The sequence below is a fragment of the Cebus imitator genome, unplaced genomic scaffold (assembly GCF_001604975.1).
Source record: "Cebus imitator isolate Cc_AM_T3 unplaced genomic scaffold, Cebus_imitator-1.0 Scaffold53, whole genome shotgun sequence".
Taxonomy (NCBI): Eukaryota; Metazoa; Chordata; class Mammalia; order Primates; family Cebidae; genus Cebus; species Cebus imitator.
This window is the reverse complement of record NW_016107368.1, coordinates 7,938,009-7,956,393: the sequence shown is the minus strand read 5'-3', so window position 1 is coordinate 7,956,393 and position 18,385 is coordinate 7,938,009. Positions and strand designations below refer to the sequence as shown.

The following is an 18,385-nucleotide window of genomic DNA, read 5'->3' as shown; positions in this document are numbered from 1 at the left end:
TACAGAAAGCACGCTGGGTCTCACACCCATTTCTTTTTTCTTTGTAGAGACCGGGTCTCGCTCTGCTGCCCAGGCCTGTCTGGAACTCCTGGACTCAAGCGACCCTCCGCCTCGGCCTCCCGAGTGGCGGGACCACTGGAGCTTGCCGCCACTACCCGTGGCTCCGCGGGCTCCACTCTCCATACACTCGCCTGGGGCGCGCCAGGAGCCCCGGACCGGCCAGGCCGGAAGCTCAGCAAGTGCAGGGGAGGCGGAACGACTGCACGGGACACAGCCACGCTGCTGCCGCCGGCGCTCCCCTCACCCAGCCCACACCGCAGCCGCCCCCCTCACACCGCATAGCCTTTCTGCTTTCCACTACTTTTCGAGGTGGACCGAGGTTTCTGGCTCGAGCCTGAGGGGATATGAAGCTGCACGAGGAGCGCCAAAACCGCGCAAGACAGACAGCTTCCGTTCAAAGCTTTGTGGCCCGCGCTTCCGGCCTCGTCCGACTGCGTCATCACCAAACCCAGTGATACCTTACTCCACCCTCAGGTCCTCCGCTCCAACGGTTCCGTGTCCTGGAACATTCCACGGTCCTGCGCACGGGCTCTACTGCCCTTAACGTCCCGACTCCGCCCTCTTCTGGCCACGCCCCTGCCCGTCAAACGTGCCGTACCTATTCTCCACTTCTTTCAACGGACAACCTGGCAACAGGTCTCTGATTGGCTGATCCGGGAAGCCGAAACCGCGAGGTGGCGGCGACGATAGGCTGGTAGCCGGGTGACTTCCGCAGAAGGTGATTGGTCGGCGCTGCTGTCCAATCGGAGAAGGGCTGTCGGATTCAAATCGGGATCGTTGGGACTGCGGTCGTTAGTCTCTGCCGAGTCGTTGCTTTGAGGAGACGTGTGCGAGTTGTCTGCTGTGCCCGCTCTTCGTGCTCTCTCGTTTCCATCAGCGCGCCAGCAGGATGGCCCACAAGCAGATCTACTACTCGGACAAGTACTTCGACGAGCACTACGAGTACCGGTGAGCGGCTTTCTCAGAGCCGGAGTCGGCTCCCTCGGCCGGGGCCCACGCGGGCGGGGCGCGCAAGGCGGAGCAGGGAGTGGGGGCCAGGGGCCTGGGGGCGGAGCCCAGGGCCGGAGGGCTAGGGCTGGGGTTCGTGGTCGCTGCCTCCTGTCGCCCCGGGCAGTCCGCCGAAGTTGCGTGCGCGGCCGCAGCCGGCCGGTTGGGCCTTTGTTCGGTGTACGCGGAGGGTGAGGGAAGAGAGCCCAGCGGGCGGCGTTTAGTGCCCGGATAGGAGCCAGCGCAACTTGAGGGGCCCGGGGTCCTGGGCGACGCCGAGTGACCATCCGGTCACTCTGCCCTCGGCTGTGGCAGAAGTGATTAGACCGTTCAGTAACTGGTTTTAGTTCCAGCTCTTTGAACCAGACCCGGAAAACCCACCTAGAGCCGTCGTTTTCCGTTCGCAGCCATGCCACACTTCCCCCTTCGCTGCCTGGGTGATGGAACTTTTACTAGCTTCTGGTTTACAATGGTAATTTTCATCTGTTAGCATAGAGGAACACACCTCATTTTCTTGTTTTTGAAGTGAGTGGTGCTAAGAACTAGCTTTGAGGGGAACCTCGGAAAAATGAGCTTGATGGGGATTTGAAAATGTTTATTGGGTATGGTGATTTAGGCCATTATAGGTTAGCCGCAGACATACAATTGAGGACATTATTGAAGGAGTTTCATTTTAAGTCCGATTAAGAAGTTGAGTGGACTTTGGGCATTATTTTCTGCTAGTGTACACTGGCCAAATTTTTGGCTTCGAGGAGCTTTTGCATTTGAGTCCTGAAGCGATGTACTAGAACGTAGTGGCTATAAGCGATCAGTAAAATCAGACAAATTTTAAATGTCCCTGGGAGTAGGGGATAGGAACATTTAAAATTTGTTGTCCTTATTGTATGCGGGACACTCATTTAGGGCGTGGCTTCAAAGACCAGTCAACCCCTTGTCTTACTGGGCAGTGACTAGAACGTTGTATTCTGGGATACTACCAGGATTTAGGGGAGGTAAAGTCCATGCCATCGTTGGCCAAATTTCGACCTTATTTTCTGTCTGCTGCCCTTGTAGGTTAGATTTCTACGAATGCTACTTAAGAAAACAGTGGGTGGCTTCTCTTTTTTTCCCCCTCCCTAGTAGCATGGAAGTCTGTTTTCACATGAGGAATACTGAAGATTTCTATGGGTAGTAATACTTGGACCCTTTTGTATTCCTAGCTAGAAAAATCCCATGTTTTTTTGGCTGTAGGTAAATTTCAAGTAGATTGTCTTAACCTTGTAGTAATAATAAACTATACAGTTCTAATCGTGTAATGTACTGGCCTAGTGTTCAATTATGTGATGTTAATCAAGAGCCCTATTGAGGATATTCAATAATGAACGCAATGTCAACCATAATAACGTTACTAAAACCTGGAAAATTATCCTGAAACGCATCTGGTGCCCAGTGTTTAGGATAAGGATTTAAGAGTTGGTACGAGTTTCTTTTAGGGCATAATATTGAAAATCAAGCTACTTCTCAGACTTCTTTCTGATGGCAGTAAGTTCATATTTCAGTTTTAATATACTCAACTGATTTGTGTGTGGAATGTATAGAATCAAGTTTACATATCTGAAGTGATTTATTTTAATCCAATAAAAATTAGAGCTGGTGTTAATTGGCCAAGCCACTAACCTTTATGAAACAGGATAATCGCCACAAATAATTTTAAAGGGGAAAGTAGTGATAATAAAACACTAAGGCATGAATCTAGGGTGGTTTGTATTAATATATAATGGGGCAGCATGCAATGTATATTTCAAAGGATAGTATTTTTCCCAGTATGCAGTTTTATTTTTCTTGATTACAAAATTAATTTCCCAGTCCTTTTACATGAGGGTCTTATGTTTCTAAGGGCATAACAGTGGGTGTCCCCAACCCCCACATCATGGAAGTCTGTTTTTACAGGCGAAGAACTGAGGATTTCTCTGGGCACCTTTACAAATTAGTAATAAGCACTGTTTTGCATGTCGACTGAAATAAACTTTAGATTTTGGAAATAATTGTCCTTATGTGTAGTTAGTTTGCAAACTATCTCTGTGGCAAAATACAGGTAGAATCCTCATATGGGCTGGTTGCTAAACAATTTTCCTTTATAAAGAAATGCTGATGGAGGAGAGCCTGTTTCTGTGTTTATGGAGAAAAAAGGGTGGTAATTTCTATCTAAATAACTTGTTGGTAGATTTACTTATTCTGTAAATCTGAAAGAAAAGGTACAAAAGTACTACATTTCTCTTTGAGAATAATCAACAATATAGAAGATAGAAATAAGATAACAGATTTATTTGTAGAGCATTAAAAGTCAGATGTTAAAGCAGCATTTCAAGAATGTGGGTGATAACTGGTAAGAACTACTAAAAGTCACCATATAGTTCACTGGAATTGGTAAAAACTCTACAAATTATGGTAGTAAGCTATGACTTGGTGGCTTTAAGGCAGTCTAGCAACATAATAGAATTTTTCTGAGGTTCACTTTGCCCTGCAAATAAATTGGTACTTAAATAACCAGCCACAGACTAAATTTAAGTTGATGAGGCTTGGTGCTTATAATAGGTTAGGCATTCAGTTTACTGTGTCTGAATGTGACCATATTGTACCTCATTCATCCCTAGCCAGCTGACTCAGACAGATATCTTACACTGGTTAAAAATTTGGGCTGGTGGTTATAAAGTATAAAACAGTTATAAAACTGTTGCTACTTCTGGAGATGGTCGATATGTGGCTGAGAACTGTGACTTTTATAAAGTCCTTTTTAATGATAATTGAGTAAAAATTCTTAATTTGGAGAGGAGATTCATTTGGCAAATGTTTGACAAAATGCTTTGGGATGCTATTAGCAATGATTTGTTTTTGAGAATTTCATAAGGCTACAATTGTACATATTGATGGTTTAACTTTGAAGGTTATTCCATGCTTGCCTAAGAAACTGAGCAATGTAAGTTTTGGATAAAAGTAAGTTAATTGGAAAACTGAGGTTGCACACAATGTGTATGTGAAGTTAGTGGTTTTCTGATTTTAATTTTGAATAAAGTACTTTAAGTATAAAGCAACTTCTGGAGCATACAAGGACTAGTAGCTACTACAAAGCTATGTTGTTGAGTAAAAGGAAACCCAAATTAACTGTAACAGACTTTTTCCTTACATAAAAATCTAATAATCTGGGGCAGGGATAACAGCTCTACAGTCAGGGACTAGGCTGGGTCCTTACCTAGTTGCTTTACCATTCTCAATTTACAGTTGGTTCTATGGTCCTGGATTCCTGCTCTTGCTCCCTTATCATGTTAATGTGCATTCAACAAGGAGGAGAAAGAGTTCATCATGTCCTTTCCCTTTGAGAACACTTTCCATATAAGTTAAATGTTTTCTTACATCTTGTTGGCTTATGATTTGGTGGCTGGTAACCATATGCTCAGCTTATATTTTGAGTATCTATTCCTGAAGATTAAGGCAACTAGTAAGCATTCTGTTAAAAGAAAAAAACTAATCCTAAGGAAAATGTCTTCTGCTTTTGAATTGTGCACTCTTAGCTCCCTAATTTGAACATAGGCCATCACAAATTAGAATTATAGGTAGTAGAGTGTAGTTCTCAATATTAAAGCAACATAGAGTTGCTAAAGGTACATGTATAAAGAGACAATTGTAGAAAAGGAACTGGACTAATGCTTGGCTATATCTTTTAACAGGCATGTTATGTTACCCAGAGAACTTTCCAAACAAGTACCTAAAACTCACCTGATGTCTGAAGAGGAGTGGAGGAGACTTGGTGTCCAACAGAGTCTAGGCTGGGTTCATTACATGATTCATGAGCCAGGTAAGCTTTGCTATATTATAGTAAAAGCACTAATTGTTGAAATGTTGGTCGTATGGCTATCAATTTTAAAAATATCATTGACATTGAATGATACCTCAAAGTAACTCTTCTGATTGACTGTTTTTGGGGGGGGGAGACGGAGTCTTGTTCTGTCTCTGAGGCTGGAGTGCAGTGGCACAATCTTGGCTCACTGTAACCTCCGCCTCCCGGGTTCAAGTGATTGTCCTGCCTCAGCCTCCCAAGTAGCAGCTGGGACTACAGGCAAGTGCTGCCACGCCCGGCTAATTTTTTTTTTCTTTTGTATTTTTAGTAGAGGTGGGATTTTACTGTGTTGGCCAGGATGGTCTTGATCTCCTGACCTTTTGATCTGTCCACCTCAGCCTCCCAAAGTGCTGAGTTACAGGCATGAGCCATGGCACCCAGCCTTGACTGTTTTTTAACTGACGAATTTCTTGACCCTGGAGAGAGTTCCAATTTTCTGGTAAATAAAATATCACAGGAGTGAAAGTAATGCATTATTCTACTTTGAAAAATCATGTAAAAAGTAAATTTTGAAAAATATATGTTTTAAAATCTGTATCATCATTGATAGTTAAGTATCCCAAAGCATTTTACTATAAATATATCCTAAGACAAGTGTTCTTTTCTATGTGTGGATATCAATTTAATTTAAAGTGATTCACTCTTCAGCCCTCTTAAAGGATAGTTACCTACCACATGAAGTTTAAATGAGGCAATAGCATATTAACTCAAATGTGCTTATGGGTACCTTATGCTATTATGTAGTATTTACCAAATGTTTTTCACATATTAAATAGTAAACTATACTAAAACAGTGTTGATTAAATTCTATTTTTGGATTATCAGTAAATCTAACTTTGAAGACATACTATAGAACCTGAAGTAGGTGGAACTAAAACTATCTTGCTTTCTACTCTGCTGTTAAAGAAAAACATTGCCTCAAAAACTCTAAAAGGACTATCACTTTCTTGGGATTGGGGTATGTGAAACAGAATCTGTGGGGATTAGCATTAGTATGAGATCGTGTAGGTGATTTGAAAGAGGTGTTTTCCCCTATAAAGAGGTAATCTTCTTTCTTTTACTTTATTTACTGTAGACAGTAACTTTGAAGTAAAATTCATTTTAGATACCTCAAACCAGGTAATAGTGGACTTAGTTTATTTTATTCTGGGTTAGTTGGGAATGCATTTGAATTTCTGTTGAGTGTATGGAAACCATATTAAAATGATACAAAACATTTTCTTTCCACAGAACCACATATTCTTCTGTTTAGACGACCTCTTCCAAAAGATCAACAAAAATGAAGTTTACCTGGGGAATATCAAATCTTTTTCAAATTTAATGTATATGTGTATATAAGGTAGTATTCAGTGAATACTTGAGAAATGTACAAATCTTTCATCCATACCTGTGCATGAGCTGTATTCTTCACAGCAACAGAGCTCAGTTAAATGCAACTGCAAGTAGGTTACTGTTAAGATGTTTAAGATAAAAGTTCTTCCAGTCAGTTTTTCTCTTAATATTAATTGCCTGTTTGACTTTACGTGTTACTTTTGTTCAATAAAGTTTGTATGTTGCATTTATCACCGTTTCACATTTCTGAGGTATATTTTCTTACAATTAATTTGTGACTATTGAGATTGATTTCAGTGTTACAGTTTTAGCTCTGAGGAGGTTAACTTACCTTAAAGATAATGTTAAATGAGTTTAAAATAGCATGATATGATAGGGATACCATTTAACTCAATGAAGAAATTAAGAACCAAGGATATGTTTAAACTGAAGCCAAAGTAGATTTTACCATATTTTCACAGTAGTTTTACGCGTTATCCACCATATTTTTAGAAGTTCAAATGCACTGTAAAACTTTTACAGTTCTACGAAATACTTCAGAGTTAAATGCAGACGTAGGCTATTTATCCTAATTAATTACTATGCTATAGAAACATCTTAAATGAACAGCCAGCATACACAAGGTCCCTTGGTTAAGAAAGTGTGTCTTTACATATGAGAACAATAAATTTTGAAGGTTGTGATTAGCAACATTCCTAGACTCCACTTCCCCCCACCTCACTGCCACCACCACAGGACGTGTACAGGGTAACTAACAAACATGACAAAATTCAGTAAACATTACACCTTAGACCCAATAGTGCTGAAAGGAAGGTGAAAGCCACCACTCCCAGCATAAATTCCTGCCAGACCAGACCCTAAGATTCACTTCTGTTAGAGGCCATGTAGCAAACTGGGACATACTTGGACAGAAATCTGGAAAAACTGGAGCTGCGCCTGCCTTACTTGCTTGAGATACTTGGTATTCAATGAGTTAGTCTGTGCAAGGGACGGAGGAAACCTACAATTTGCCTCAACCTAATAAATTCCCCATTCCTCAAAAGGCTTATTTTGCCTATAACATTTTCTGTTTCTTAAATCCACTTGCACTTTCCTCTAAGCCTTTGAGCGAGAAGGAAGTTCCTCTTCCATCTATTGAAGTCCGCTCTGCATTCTTTCCCGTACCTTTTGGTCAACCTCCAATCCCCGCCTCGCCTTATGTGTTTAAGACAAAAGTTATTTTAACGAATTTGCTGTGTGTAGAGCTTTTTACCCTCGTGAAAATTAAACTACGATTCCATCTCTTGACCATGTCTTAGCACTTTTTTTAACTTTCGAAAGAAACGAGCAATTTTTAAGTTTTCTGTGGCTACTTCCAAACTCAGCGTTTCTGGAAATGTACAAGAGTTTGGAGGCTTTCCAGATTTGTAAGACAGGGTATGCAAATCCTGTGTAAGTCACCAATCTTGAGGAAACCTTAGGGAAATGCAGTGGTGGGGTGGGAATAATCTCGGCCTCCTTATTAGTAAACCTCCTTACTCTTCAGGTGACTGCTCAAAGGTCACCTCAGCAAAGGGCCTTTCCGGGCTATCTGCCGCCCTAACGCTAGACTCGTGAGGTTCAAGAGACCAGAGTAAATCACGGGCTCTCGCTGCTGCCTTGGTGGAGACTATCTCCGATATCCCAGCACTAAAGGGCACATTTGAGGCTCCCGTAAGCTATGGTGAGTCCCCAGCCCAAAGGATTCCTGGGGTCCGCAGCTCCCGCACGCTGCTCACTGCTCTCCACGTGCTACCCGCGCAGGTCCAGTGCAGCCACCGCGTACTTCCGGCCGGAAGGAAGGGCGGGCTCTGTCGCTTTTCTGTGACGCACTTCCTGGCGTCGCATGCGAGGACGGAAACGCTTTGTCTTTCAGGCCAGCCGACGGCCGGCTGCTGGCCTCCCGGCGCGGCCTCCTCCACGCCTCGCGCCATGGCGTCGGAGGGGCTGCGGGAGCCCGAAAGCGAGGTAAGGGCTGCCCGCGCCGACGGGCGCTCTCTCGGCAGCCTCAGCCCGTCGGCCTGCCTTCCACTGGGGGCTCGGTCGGGCGGTAACGGGGCTGGTCCGACGGGCGTGGGTCGGAGGCTGGTAACGGCACGGCAGCGCCCTACCGGGTGGCCGCTATCTCCACGCCCCGCCCTGGGCCCGCCTTGGGGTGGTGGTCAGCGGCTGCAGACCCCGCCCACGGTTAGCGCCGGGTCTACCGTGCGGTGTCACCAAGCGCAGTGACTGCCGCCCTGCCCCGAGCTCCCTGCAGTCGGGGCGGGGGGATTCTGGCGAGCTTCCCGCGCTCTTGGGAACGGATAGATTGTTTTAAAGGACCTTGCGTTTTCCTAAGTCATTCTCCGCTGTACATACTCAGCATTACCACTAGATGGAGCCCTGGCGATCAAATGCATTACTTTTAGACTCAAAATTCTCGGTGAAAGTGAACCTCTTACTACGTGACTAAAAAAATTCAATAAAGACATTTATTGAATTCAGATTTCAAAGGCTCGTGGTGTTAAGGTTTTCTAGCAAAGCAAGCTTTGGTATTTCAATAAGACAAGACTTAGTGGTTCATGAGTAAAATGCAAATGCTTTTGTGTAACATTTTCAAGAAAATCTAATGAAAATAAACGTCTGCAGTGTGTTTTGCGTGCTGTAGTTAAACATTCCACGTGTATATTTGACTGTAGTAGTTGTACTGTGTGCCTTCTACAATTCTGTTATTTCTAACTGAATCTCTTATTCCAAGATTAAAATTACGGAAACGTTTTCAGTTGTGGGTTATATAATCTGGGTTAAGTTTTATTTCCACTTTAATTGGTTGTGCTTCTTTTTCACTTTTAATGTTTGGACTACTGCCTTTTCTAACAAAAAAAACATTGGGGAGAAATCATTAGCAAGCAGATTCTTACCTTTACGAGGCAGAAGTTTTTGAACAACATTGGGAACATTTCTGGGTGTTAGGAACGGCTCTTCGGTTTTGCTTGTTTGTTTACATTTGCTTGATCTCTGAATGTTTGTACCCAAAACCTAATTTTTTTTCCTCAGGGCATCAAGTTATCAGCAGATGTCAAACCGTTTGTCCCCAGATTTGCCGGGCTCAATGTGGCATGGTTAGAGTCCTCAGAAGCATGTGTTTTCCCCAGCTCTGCAGCCACATACTATCCGTTTGTTCAGGAACCACCAGTGACCGAGTATGTGTCTTTCTTTTTTTTGGGGGGGCGGGGGTAGATGTAGTCTTGCTCTGTTGCCAGGCTGGAGTGCAGTGGCGCGATCTTGGCTTACTGCAACCTCCGCCTTCTGAGTTCAGGCGATTTTCCTGCCTCAGCCGCCGGGGTAGCTGGGACTTCAGGCGTGCGGCAGCACGCACAGCTAGTGTGTGTGTGTGTGTGTGTGTGTGTGTGTGTGTGTGTGTGTGTGTGTTTTTAATAGAGACGGGGTTTCACCATGTTGCTGAGCATGTATCTTAAATAACTAACTGTCTTACCAAGGGGCTTTTTGGATTTAATGGTGATTAGACTTTCAAATACTCATCAGTTATTACACTAAAGTTCTGCAAATGATGAGAGAATGCTCTTCAGCCAAGAAGAGTCTGAGCCAGTAGCACAACTTAACTGTGTCCTGTGCCAGAAACAGAAGCTTTAACTCCCGTTTTTTTCTCCATACCCATTGTTATTTTGGGCAAAGACATGATAGAGACTGTATTTCATGTATTAGAAGAAATGCAGTTTCAGGCCAGGCGCTGTGGTTAATGTCTATAATCCTAGCACTTTGGGAGGCCAAGGCAGGCGGATCCCCTGTGGTCAGAAGTTCGAGACCAGCCTGGCCAATATGGTGAAACCCCATCTCCACAAAAATACAAAATTAATCAGCTTTGGTGGCTGGCATCTATAATCCCAGCTATCCTGGAGACTGAGACAGGAGAATCCCTTGAGCCCGGGAGGCAGAGGTGGTTGTGAGCTAAGATCACACCACTGAACTCCAGCCTGGGAGACAGAGCAAGATTCTGTCTCAAAAAAAAAAGTACTGTTCTAAGGTTCATTTGTTCATATGGTTTAAAAACATATCATGTATCTAATGGGAGATGAAATGTGGGGGGAAGGGCAAAGGAGGGACCAAATAAACATACTCCTCATTTTTAGGATTTAACCTTTTAAAATCTTGTTCGGGGAAGGGGAGGGGACTAGCAACCATAGCTGCCTCTGTGGATAATTCTTTGGAAATTGTTGACTTTGACTTTCCACAATTTTGCTTTATATATGTTATATGGAGGTGAATTTTACACATTTCAGGTTTAAGTTCTTCTAAATTTCAGTCGAAAGGTGGCTTACATTTTTCCTTATATTTTCTTTTTCCTCCTCAAGATTCATTCTCTAGGTATTTACAAAATGGCTTCCACTTTTAGGTGAATTTAGACAAAATATTAATCTTTCATATAATTTTGTAGATTTATTTGTAGATCAGCTTTTAATATTGGCATCAGGTGTAGTTCTAAGAATTCTTGTGCTTTCTTCTTCTTTTATGTGATTTATACTTGTTTCCTTTTTTTGTGCCCAAATGGTGTGATTGAAAATAGTTTGTACTATATATAAATTCTAGAATAATGTTTGCAAGAATGAGAGTTGTAATGAATAATAAAATCATCAAGTCATCTGATGTATTTAGGAAATACTGAAAGTTGTATTTTTTTTGACAAAAGTTGAAACCCTACGTTTATGTGCTGGAATTTGGTCTTTGCTAGGAATACCCTATTTTTCCACTGTATTTCATCCATTGTAAAGGGGAGTGGGACATGGGTCTCACTTGAGTTGTTCCCTACCTCGAGTGTCTCACATAACAAAATACAAAAATATATCTCAGTGACAGGAACTCAAAGCCATCTGCTAGGTGGTATCCCAGTTACTCAAAATAGTGGTGGAAAACATTCACATGGCTAAAACAACATTTTGGCAGTAAAATGAGTGGAGACTAATCAGAGACTCAGGAATGGGCAGTGCTGAGTTTAAAAATTAAGTTTTCTTAACTCTTCTTTTTTAGCTTTGATTTATCACCAAGGAAAAGATAGACTCACAGTGATCATGCCTGGCAAGAAAACAAGGATAAGGAAGGCATTAAGTTGAAGAGGAACAGTTAGAAAAGAAAAGAACCTTTAAAGTGGGGATGAAATAATGAGACTTCAAGTAGTTGAGAATTGATTATCTGGGCAATTCTAATGTAGATTAAAAATTTCATTGCTATAGTGAGATTACATGTAAATGGAGATCTCTTGCTGCCATGATAAAAGGAATAGAAGTTTCTGAAACAAATATTTCCTCTCTCTTGTTCAACTACATAGCAAGTCATCTTTGTATGTCCCCTTCCCTCATCTTTCCTTAAAGAAGGTGTAGTAACCTTTTACAGAATCTGTTCCGCTCCAGTACCTTTCACAGTGCACTCAAAGATATTCATTTATTCATTTGGAATTAATTATTGGAAGTCTTCATAGTTTTGCAGTGATGGAGATGAAAACGAACATACCAAATTCTTCCACATTTATGTTATAGGACAAGACAAAAAAATATCATTAGAAGTAGTCTTAACAGATAACATTTGCTATGTTTGGAAAATACCAATTATTTACTGATGTAAGAAACAAATTTGCCTGTACAGACAAAGTAAGTTTGTTCCAAGTAATGTCCATTGTCATGGTACATCCTTTGTGACAAGTCCTGTGCCACCTGTGTATGAGGATGTGGGCCTTTTATTTGAGTATTATTGTATGCTTTCTCTTCTTTCATGGTTACCACAATCCATGAGGTGGCAGGCAGATGTAATGTTATTTTTGCACATGGGAAACTGAAGCTGGAAATGTTTTTCATTCTAATTCAAATGGGTAGCACCAGAACCAGAATTAACATGGTATTCTCCAAAACTGCTACTGCTGTTGACAAGAGGCATTTGAGCATTTTCACCATCTGTCAATATACTATGAAAATTTTAGCACTAGTTGATGCTTTTGAGTTAAAGCAGATGAGCTATGAGAAGAACTAGTGGTATATAGCATCGTACAGCTGAGCACATGGCTCGGGTCAGTTTGGTGGATGGAGGAGAAACTGCATCCTCTTTGGGTCCTGGCCTGACTGAAGGGACCATGTGCATGATATGTTTGGGAGATAGTAGAGGAATAAGATGATAATTTTGGGGGGAAGCTGTCAGTAGTTTGCAAGCCTGCATAGTACGGCTGAAAAGTTTTAGGTTTGCTGGGTAGGCAATGGAAAACTTCTGGTAGTGTTTTAAATGGGCTTATTGTAATCACTCCTGAATTCTGGTTAGGTTTTTAGAGGAGAGGGTCTTGAAGGCTTTGACCAGGTTCTAGGTACTGGAAATAATAAAGAAACTACATGAGACCTGTTGAAATAAAAAAGAGTTCCATGATTGTCCATACGGGTTTTGGTGGAAAAGATATTATAAAGATATTCAGTTGAATACATGGAAATAATTGTAGAATCATTCATGACAACAGAAGTTGTAAATGGGACTGGTTTGCAGACTGGATATTAAATTTGGGATTTATATGTACTGAATTGGGAACAAGTGAAATTGGTAAGTGGAAATGACCTGAAAATTGGAGATGGAGACCTAGACTGGGGAAAGTGCTGGTTGTTTGTATTTACGTCAAGTCCTAAGCAGAAGGATAAGAGGATCTGACTCAGAATGTGTCTGATGGTGAGATGAGGGTGTAGAGGAGACTGCACCAGGGAAAGAGATAGAGATAGAGCCTTGGAGGGCAGATAAGAGCCAAGCTAGCAAAGTCCAGGCCGGGGAGTTTTTCAAGTCATGTGATGGTCAAGCCTAGACCCAGCAAGTGCCTGGAGGAAAAGACAAGAAGGAGGTCCTGGGAGACCTGGAAGCCATTGGTAGAAAAGGGGCAAAGGAAAGTGGAGCCAGGAGACCAGCAGGTATTGTACAGGTACTCAGACAGTTTGACTTAGAGTGTGGATGGGGCAGTGTATGACAGTGAATGAGAAACAGGTGTGTCACTGTGGGTTTAGGGTCATCTGGGCCACTCCTGCCATCTAGAATTTCCCAGACACGCCTTTGAAGCCACACCAGATGCTGTGAGTTACTGCTTTGATATTTGGTATTGTTTTCTGCATGTACTTGTGTTTGCACTGGATGGAAATGGAAAATACCAACTTTCTAGAGGAGGAAGGACCAGTGAGAGGACAAAACCCAAATGGCTTATCCAGATTGGAAAACTGGATTGTAATAGAGCTAGGACCCCAACCAAGGTCTCCTGACTCCTGGATGAAAATTTCCTGGATGACAGCAGCCATCAAAACCAATGGACCCTGTCCCTGCTTTCCTTTTTAGCTACATTTCTTTTGTCTGTTTATTTATCTGCTTGTTGGACTTAGGATAGTCTTTTTCACTATTTTTTTTTCTATCAACCCATCTTTTCTTATGAAGAACACGTTATCTACCTTCACTGACACTTGCCCCCAGCTTACTTTTCTGAGCCCCAAACAAAATACAGCACTGAATTCACAGGAACATATAGGCAGTGGGATGAAGCTTTGAGCCTACTCTTCTCTACAAAGAGCTAGTCCTCAGTGCTGTATGTTTGGAGCAGTGCTAGGCCAGTTGTTTTATGGGACAGACAAAGGTCAGTAAAACAGGTTTTATTTGGTTTTTAATTAGGAATATTTCATGTTAAAATTAATTACCTATAATTAAAAGATCTTAGAAAATCTAAGTTAACATATCATGAAATAGTACATAGCGAGATGAGGTAATATATGATTAAGTATTGGATAGAAGTGAAAGCAGTAAACATGATTATATTATAGGTAGAGCCTGTAGTCTCCCTTTCTTAGTGTAGTCTCTTACTTGCCCAGATTAGTAATACAATTTCTAGTAAGCGGTACCTATGCTCTTATCTGCTGACAGCGTAACAGTTTGAAGATCTTATAGGGTGTGTCACGATTAGGTTTGGATTTTGCTGCCTTTTAATGTACTAGTACGTTTTGGAATAGCTTTGGAAATTAACAGAAACATTTGCTGGAATGAGGAGATTACTATTTGTATTTCGAATCAGTTGCTTAGCATTTTGTCATTGTATCAGCTTTTGTGGGAAAAAGGTTGAAACCTGTAGCCTTACATCAAATTGGCTAACAAAGAAAAATCAGTGTTAAATTATATTTTGGTTTACTCTACCAGCTTGGGAAAAACCGAGACAACAGCAGTTTTCAAAGCTGGCATCCATCTTGTTAGTAAAGTGTGTAGCTTCCAGCCATGGCGCCATGCAGTATCTTCTTTGCACTCCGGTTCTGATAGTCAGCAAAGTGCAGGATGTGGTGGTGGGCTTGGAGCAAGAAAGGGCTGGAAAAAACCATTTGCAGGATCCCTGAGGGAGGCATTGCAGGCTATTGGATCTCCCCTCAGCAGAAATAATGGTCTTTGGGGGCATTTTGGCCAGGGTTGCTGGGAAAGGCTTTCCCAAATACTCGGCAGCAGTTGAGTAAAAAGCTGCTGGGACATATTCTGGCTCTGTTGATGTTTCTTATGAACTTCCAGCTCATTAGTGAAAAAATAGTGTCGATATCTTTCTTTGCAGGGTGAGAAAGAAACACTCAGATTTTATTTGGCTTTTAATTAAGAATATTTAAAATGAGTGAATGATCGAATGCTAGAGTGAATGATCTCAAAAATATTAATAAGTTAAGAAGTTTGACTTAGTTTATTACAGAAAAGCTTCTTGGCTTGCTGTATGAAATCTGCAACTAAAGTTTACGCTTTTTACTTAGGCAGAAAATATACACTGAAGACATGGCCTTTGGAGCTTCAACTTTTCCACCTCAGTATATATCTTCGGAGATAACTCTTCATCCATATGCCTATTCTCCTTATACCCTTGACTCTACACAGAATGTGTACTCAGTGCCTGGCTCCCACTATCACTATAACCATCCCAGTTGTTACCGAGGTTTTCAAACCGTGAAGCATGGAAATGAGAACATGTGCCCTCTACCGCAAGAAATGAAAGCTCTGTTTAAGGTGAGTAATGATGTTTTGTTGTGTCCTTTAGTTGGTTGCTTTAATGTTTAAGATGTAAAGAAATGGTAAATTTATTCATCATGTTTAAGCACTGTGTATTTTTTTTTTTTGTATTTAACCTTTTAAAAAATAATTTGGTCTTTAAAAAAATGATTATATTGTGAATACTTAATATTTTGCTACTTTGGCTGGGCGCGGTGGCTCACGCCTGTAATCCCAGCACTTTGGGAGGCCGAGGCGGGTGGATCACGAGGTTAAGAGATTGAGACCATCCTGGTCAACATGGTGAAACCCCGTCTCTACTAAAAATACAAAAAATTAGCTGGACATGGTGGCGCGTGTCCCAGCTACTCAGGAGGCTGAGGCAGAAGAATTGCCTGAACCCAGGAGGCGGACGTTGCGGTGAGCCGAGATGGCACCATTGAACTCCAGCCTGGGTAACGAGAGCGAAACTCTGTCTCAAAAAATATATATATATATTTTTATTTTGCTACTTTAAACCTTTTTTATAGTGATGGTTTTCTTATTTCATGTTGCTTTTTAATCTTTTCCTGCAGAAAAAAACCAATGATGAGAAAAAAACATATGATGAGCAAAAGTTTGACAGTAAAAGGGCTGATGGAACTACATCATCTGAGATAAAATCAGCTAGAGGTTCACATCATTTGTCCATTTATGCTGAGAATAGTTTGAAATCAGGTAAAAATAACCAACTATGTAGTATAAGCCAGCCTACCCCATCTGCCCCAGAAACATTCCTGCTGTGTATACAGCTGTTTCTATGGGCTTGTTCATTGTGACTACTCCAAGAATTGAGACCTGGGTCTGACACAGCTGATGGCGTCAGGGAGCAATTCTAGGGGTCTTTCTTCCCAGGGATGGGATTATAATTTGGTACCTGTTGCATTGTGGGCTCTGTAGTGCCTATAATTTGTATTATTTGGTATATACATTTTTCTCTTTTCATTGACTTCTCTTATAAACCGTCTGGTACAAGGGAAGTGTATTAACTGTAGTAACTCTGGTCTTATAATTAAATGAGGGGTTTCATGGAGCTGCAGCCTATCTTATTATACATTGCATTTCAGGAGAAAGATGAGAAAGAGGTTATGCTCTGTTGTTGTTGTTATTTTAAGAGACAAGGTCTCCCTGTGTTGCCTGTGCTGGGATTACAGGTGTGACCCACCATGCCTGGCCTGAGGTTATGCATTTTATGCAACCTGCTTCCCTCTAGTTTATTCCAGCAAACTGAAAGATGGAAGGTTTACGAGCACAGAAAATTCATTAGAGTCCCTTTAATTTACAGTACTCTAAAATTTATATTAAGAATAATTAAAATGCCCAGCTGCACAATCATGTTAAGGTAATCTTTTTCATTAGCCTTAGAATTACAGTCATGCCTTACTTACTGATGGGTGCACATTCTGAGAAATGTGTCCTTAGTTTCATCATTGTGGGAGCATTTAGAATGTACTTACACAAACCTAGATGGTGTAGCCTACTACCTGGCTAGGCTATATGATATAGCCTATGGCTCCTAACTTATAAACCTTTAGAACTGTACTGTATACTGTAGGTAACTGTAACAGTGGTAAGTATTTGTGTATCAAAATATAGAAAAGGTGCAGTAAAAATATAGTAAAAAGATACAAGGCTGGGTGTGGTGGCTCACGCCTGTAATTCTACCACTTTGGGAAGCCAAGGTGTGTGGATCACCTGAGGTGGGGAGTTCAAGACCAGCCTGATCAACATGGAGAAGCCCCATCTCTACTGAAAATACAAAATTAGCTGGGTGTGGTGATGCACGCCTGTAAGCCCAGCCACTTGGGAGGCTGAGGCAGGAGAATTGCTCAGCCTCCCAAGTAGCTAGGATTACAGGCACATGCCACCACACCCAGCTAATTTTTGTATTTTTAGTAGAGTCGGGGTTTTACCTTGTTGGCCAGGTTGGTCTCCAACGCCTGGCTGCAAGTGATCTGCCCGCTTTGGCTTCCCAAAGTGCTGGGATTACAAGTGTGAACCACTGTTCCTGGCCAGCTTTTTTTTTTTTTTGTAAGTATAGGGACTATATACTCCAAAGATAAAAAGTATAATACATAAACAAGTGACATAGTTGTTTATTATCATTATCGAGTATTATGTACTTTACATAATTGTATGTAGTATACTTTTATACACCTGTTAGCTCAGTAGGTTTGTTTACACCAGCATCACCGCAAACGCATGAGTAATGCATCACACCATGATGTTACCAGTAGGCAATAGGAATTTTTCAGCTTCGTTACGATCTTTTGGGGATGTCGTATATGTAACCCATTGTTGACCAGACCATCATTGTGTGGTGCGTGACTGTACATACTCTTAAAATGTGCAGTGCATTTTGGTTTTTCTGCATAATGGCCCAACCAGAGTGATTGATACTTCTGATCATTTAAACTTTATACTTTTACAAAGGAAGGTTATCAACACTGGTGAGACTTATGGTGTTTTGACAACAACCTGTTGCATCAATAGCAATAGTCTTTCTACTGTGTAATTTTTGCTTGAGTACTGGTCATCGAACAGTAACTCAATTTTTATTCCCACTTTTAATTTTGTAATTACAGATGGTTACCATAAGCGAACAGACAGGAAATCGAAAATCGTTGCAAAAAATGTATCTACCTCCAAACCTGAGTTTGAATTTACCACATTGGACTTTCCTGAACTGCAGGGTGCAGAAAACAATATGTCAGGGTTACAGAAGCAACCCAAGTGGGGACCTGTCCACTCTGCCTCTACCAACACTTCTCTTCTAAGAGAAGTAGTAAAACCAGCCTCAGTGTTATCAAAGGTGAGGTGAGGGGTTCTCGCTCTCTTACTTTTTCTTGGTACACACTTTTTCAGTTGTCTCACTTCAAACATTACACATTAAATCCTGATGTGGGCTTTGACATCCGTGAAGCTGGGGAGGATACATTGGGGGAAGCCTTTCATTGTGCATTTAAATGACCTTCTTTGTTAGAACAGTTTATAGCGAGGCTGTAACACCTGGTGCGGCTATGGTGTTAGAAGAATCACCTAGTATACCCTTTTTTTTTTTTTTTTTTT

At 41.6% G+C, this 18,385-nt stretch overlaps 2 protein-coding genes across 9 annotated transcripts in view; both read left to right on the top strand.

The window, feature by feature from the left end:
• Positions 1–668: 668 nt before the first annotated feature.
• On the top strand, positions 669–6,487 carry CKS2 (CDC28 protein kinase regulatory subunit 2). Its single transcript, XM_017528477.2, has 3 exons — positions 669–1,008; positions 4,752–4,879; positions 6,152–6,487. Exons 1-3 carry the CDS (start codon positions 950–952, stop codon positions 6,202–6,204), a joined length of 240 nt encoding a protein of 79 aa, XP_017383966.1. The 5' UTR covers positions 669–949; the 3' UTR covers positions 6,205–6,487.
• A 1,605-nt stretch (positions 6,488–8,092) lies between these two features.
• The window catches only part of SECISBP2 (SECIS binding protein 2), a 42,283-nt gene continuing 31,990 nt past the window's right edge, over positions 8,093–18,385 (top strand). For 5 of the 8 annotated variants that reach the window (XM_037738450.1, XM_017528473.2, XM_037738449.1 and 2 more), the window contains exons 1-5: positions 8,107–8,239; positions 9,308–9,453; positions 15,046–15,295; positions 15,853–15,994; positions 17,902–18,128. In XM_037738450.1, coding sequence (XP_037594378.1) covers positions 8,204–8,239; positions 9,308–9,453; positions 15,046–15,295; positions 15,853–15,994; positions 17,902–18,128 — 801 coding nt within the window. In that variant the 5' untranslated portion in view covers positions 8,107–8,203. Of the gene's footprint in view, positions 8,240–9,307; positions 9,454–15,045; positions 15,296–15,852; positions 15,995–17,901; positions 18,129–18,385 lie in introns of those variants that run through there. The other 3 variants (XM_017528469.2, XM_017528470.2, XM_017528474.2) reach the window with 3 other exon arrangements.